We start from the raw sequence: 4,670 nt of genomic DNA, 5'->3' as shown, positions 1-4,670 counted from the left end.
GATCCAGAGATGTCCTCATGTTGAAGCTGAAGGCAGAGGACGAACTTCACACCAGAACCACTTCCTCAATGTTTTAACTGACGACGGCGAGAAGCCAACCTGCCGCTAACTGTCGTTAAAGACACATTTACAGTCCAAGGTCCCAAATAAAGTTCTAGTGGACAGCAGCTGAACAGCACCAGGTCCAGTATAACGTTAATCCATCCGTGAATACGTGAATATTCAGTAAATATACGTGAGAAGTTTGTCATCCGATCACTTCTTCCTCCTCTGAGCGGAGTAGTGAAGTCTTAGAGCCACACCGGCTCTGAAGTGAACGATCGGGTCGGAACCATCTCTTTTCTCTGTCCAAGCTGCACGTGATTGGTCAACTACATGATATGTGGTGAGAGAGAGAGAGCGAGAGAGAGAGAGAGAGAGAGATAGAAAGAGAGAGAGAGAGAGAGGAAAGAAATCTCACCATTAAACACCACATAGATCTCAGAATAAATCTGATGGCTAATGTCCTCCTGTGTGGCTACACAGCGGTAGTGTCCTGTCTTGGTCACAGTGGTCTTGAGGGTAACGTAGTAACGGCCTCCTCCCTTTAAGACCGGAGGCTCCTCAGCAGGAAGGATGTTTCCAGCGCTGTCCTGCCACTCGACTTTAGGTTTTAGAAAAGCTCCTCGAACTTCACACTGCAGCAGCACCCCATTTGCAGCATTATTTATTTTGATGTATGGCTCTGGAGATGCACCTGTGAACACAATGTAAACAGCAGCTTATTAAGGGCAGCACAGCATTTACTACTGGACTGTGAGATATCAAGTATAACTAAGGCTCTAGTGATGTAATCATGTTGTTTTTATCCCGTCACTGACTGAAACACTGTGTTTAAGAGAGAAGACAGGAGAGAAGCAGAAAAGCACAATGTGAGTCTCACACTAGATTTACAACCAGCGTTGTGTCACTACAATGTTGGTGCTAAACACAAATGAACAATGTTAAACTTCTCTCTATTTTGCCTGCACCCAGAGCCCCCTCACCTTTTTACCTGCAAAACTCTGCCAAAACACGTCACCCTTCAGATTTCAGGGCTGTCATATCAACTACAGACTGTTGATCCACAGACACAAAGATACAGTCAGATGTTGAGAAGGAGACAAAGCTGCCCGTCTCTCTTGTATCGTGTGAGGATCATCTCACCAAACTCTGATCAAACTGTCTGAACCCGATGGTGCAACTATGAACCAAGAGTCTGTCACTACTCTGCCCATTGCTGCCTAAAATGCTTTCAGAAACATATTGTAGTGACTGTTTAGATGTAACACAGTCGTGGTCAGCAGTTTACACCCACTTGTAAAGAACAAGAAAGAGTTAATTATTGATTTGAACAAGTCAGGAAAGTCACTTGGAGCCATTTCAAAGCAGAGTTGTTTGGCCACAATGAGCAGCAACATGTTTGGAGGAGAGACGGTGAAGGAGAAAAAGGCACATTGGACCCTGAGACCTTTAATTTAATGATTTGATTTATAGACCATTAATGGATTAATTTAAATAAAATAATAAGAGGTTAATTAATAATGGAAACATTAGCTGCAGCCCTACACTGAAGTTAACTTTTTACACAGGTGAAGTGGAAATCAAATATGAATCATAGCTTATTGATCGCTTTTGATCAAAACTCATGAAATCACAAGAAGTTTCTTATAATTATTAGAAAAACATCTTTCAGTTATAATTGCAATTTGACACTCACTGTTCTGTACCAGTCTGAATAAAAAGTATCTTAAGCTCAGATGCAACATCAGCTTCACGCGATCAGTCAAAATGTTGCTGAAGACAGTTTGAATGCAACTGCCTCTATAGAAACAGTGGATCATGGTGTATTTACAGTCTGATGTTAACAGTCACAACAGAAGCTGGACTGAACAACATCAAGTAGATCAGACTGAACTTTGTGTTTGTGTCTCAACAGCTGATAAACACTGCAGATGTAGAGATCAGTAACATTATAATCATGCATGTGTGTCTGTAGTGAGGATTCAGAAAGTTCTCAGTTATTAATCTGACACATTTTTAGCAGAAGGTTAAAATGCTTCTGATGTTACATCTAATAAAATAATTGTGGAGACCTTTATGACTAGGGGTGTCACGATTCTCCAAATCCTTGATTCGATTCAATTTTCGATTCTAAGGTCACGGTTCGATTCGATTCTCAATTTTTACATTTATTTTTTTTAAAGCACAGGTTGCTACGCCATCTTTAGACTAGACTTTTATGCAATATAATATCTGACCTTTGTTCGCAATGTACCACACTACATTGTCAAATTTAAAACATTTATTAACAACATAATGTAACAATAATCTTATATTTTCAGTCAATTGGAAACTTAAACAAAATAACCTGCCATCTAGTTTCTCTTTTGTAACGGCAGTCTTCTTCACAGAAGACGACATTCAAGTTCACAACAAAACAAACACAAAAATAAAACAGCCATGTCCACAGTCTTCTCTGAACAATTAAGTGTCTTAACAAACTATTTCCAACAGTTGGACACAAGGTGCGTCAGGTGTGAGTGGGCGAGCGAGAGTAGTGATGGTATACTCGATTCCTTTTACTGACTCGAGTTTGTATGAGTCACTTACTAAAGTGAATTGGGTTTTCGAGTCACTTGAGTCACTTGAGTCAGTCACCCAGAGTGTGCGCCACGGAGTGCGAGTTTCTCAGGTAAGGGAGGGGCTCTACATGCTGGGAGGGAGAGCGAGTGAGCTGTGAGCTACTGGGTCAGTCAATCGCTCTTTTTCTGTATCAGCCTGTGATACAGCTCAGCTCCGGGGCAGAAAGGAGAGGAGACAGGGGAGTTGAGTTGAAATAATGACCAGAGCGATTCTATTTTTTAATTCGAAGTTCGAGATTGTGAATTAATTTCTATCGATTTCGATTTCAAATCGAAATCGTGACACCCTTATTTATGACTAAAGAACCAAATGAAAGCTGATTCACTGAAGCGATCAGCTGACATGATGTCTGTTAACCTGCAGCTGCTGGTTGTCCCTCTGCTCATGTCAACCTGCTGCACTGTGAGAACAACACGTCTACATGGAGTCACTGTATCAAAACCTTTGAGTGATACTGGGGCACAGAGAGTTGTAGCACACCTGACAGGTGCAGAGATCAGTGACATCATCACTCACCTGGGATTTCTCCTGATCGGTTTTTCAAGATCGGCTCTGAAAGATAAATAAGAACATTATTTTTTGCACAGTGAATGGGTGAGATTATGAACTTGTCATATGTTATTAATGGATTCATTTTTCAATATCTAAAGTGGAGTGAGGAAAACATGAGCTGAGGTGATAATTCACACAACAAAGGCCACATATTTAATGAGGGAGCTGCAGGTATAGTTTATACATCCCTCATTAAATATGTGGCCTTTGTTGTGTGAATTAACACCTCATCTGATAACTGAAACGGTGAGAAGATGCATCAGAGAAGAAAACCGCTGCAGAGCCTTCCTGTCCAGGGCCGTGATCCAACCAGCCAGTGTGGGATGTTTCCAGTCAGGAAACACATTACTGTTACACATTACACATTAACTCACATTAACTGTTTAATGAAAGCACTCACCAACAACAAGCTCAATGTAGCTTGTTTGTCTCTGAAGATGTGGAAAAAAGCAGCTGTAGTTCCCGCTGTCGGCCATCTTTGTGTTTTGGATCTTTATGGAGGCGTTGCCGTTCTTCAGTTGATCTTGAAAATGTGAGACTCGATCTATGAACTGCTCATCTTGACCTGGACGGCCGTTATTGTAATGAATGCCTGAATCATACATGAACACCTTCTTCTGAAAATCTTTCCTCCAGTCAAAGACCTGTCCTGTGATGTCCTCCTTGGTGCTGAGGGAACAGGGTAAAACAGCATCACTGTCTTCTTCCACGACCACTTTGACACCTGGACCTGAAAAATAAAGTAAATTTAATCATTATGTTCAACGGAGCCGTCAGGTGAAAACATTTGCTCTGAAACACCAGTTTACATCATGGTAGTTAGTAACCAAATGATTTATGGCTTTAAGTTTTCCTCCACATCACACCTCCTGAAATATTCTCCCTCAGGAGACAGCTTTGATAAATCAGTCTGTGTTATTTCAGTGATGACATCATCAAACCTGGATGACCTGGATATGAAAACTGTGTTTTGAACCTTTGAAGAGAGATATTTTCTGATGTGTTTGGAGCTGCTTCTGACCTGCTGCACTGCAGCTGACAGACCCTGACACTGTCCAGAGAGATATTCACAGCGCTGGACAACCTGGAGCCTTTCTTTACACTCTGACTTCTTACTCAGAGAGTTCACAGTTTGAAACATGTGCATATTATCACAGCGGATGAGACAACACAACACAACACAAACACATTTCTCTTCATTAACAAGATTAGAATATTGTAAACATGAGACTCTCGGCTGAAATCTGAGCTCAGTGTCTGTGATTCTGTTAAATGTTGGTGATCAAGTTTTGCTTGTATAGTTGTATAAACAGAAATCACCAAGAATTAAGTGAAGGCATATGAAGTTGTGATCACTGAATAAGTGTGTTTGCAGTCCAACAGTGAGCACAAATGTAAAAGGCTGAATCAAAGTAGAACAGCTTGGCACATTCTCACTTGGCCCAGTTGCTCAG

The 4,670-nt window shown here is 41.2% G+C and overlaps 1 protein-coding gene across 1 annotated transcript; it reads right to left on the bottom strand.

Moving 5' to 3' along the window:
- Positions 1-290: 290 nt before the first annotated feature.
- On the bottom strand, positions 291-4,276 carry LOC140997606 (butyrophilin subfamily 3 member A3-like). The gene is made up of 4 exons (XM_073467553.1): positions 3,617-4,276; positions 3,181-3,216; positions 461-736; positions 291-307 (listed from the first exon to the last, which is right to left on the bottom strand). Exons 1-4 carry the CDS (start codon positions 3,819-3,821, stop codon positions 291-293), a joined length of 534 nt encoding a protein of 177 aa, XP_073323654.1. The 5' UTR covers positions 3,822-4,276.
- Between the last annotated feature and the right edge of the window lie 394 nt (positions 4,277-4,670).

This window comes from Pagrus major, chromosome 6 (assembly GCF_040436345.1).
Source record: "Pagrus major chromosome 6, Pma_NU_1.0".
In the NCBI taxonomy this organism is placed as follows: domain Eukaryota; kingdom Metazoa; phylum Chordata; class Actinopteri; order Spariformes; family Sparidae; genus Pagrus; species Pagrus major.
This window is presented reverse-complemented; position numbering and strand designations above follow the sequence as displayed.

What these genes read in the sequence shown, in the direction of transcription:
- LOC140997606 (XM_073467553.1), bottom strand. Translation starts at nt 3,821, where the DNA reads ATGTATGATTCAGGCATTCATTACAATAACGGCCGTCCAGGTCAAGAT. An exon ending in CTACATTGAGCTTGTTGTTG is followed by an intron (nt 3,217 to 3,616) that starts GTGAGTGCTTTC and finishes TTTATCTTTCAG; the next exon opens with AGCCGATCTTGAAAAACCGA. An exon ending in CCGATCAGGAGAAATCCCAG is followed by an intron (nt 737 to 3,180) that starts GTGAGTGATGAT and finishes TTGTGTTCACAG; the next exon opens with GTGCATCTCCAGAGCCATAC.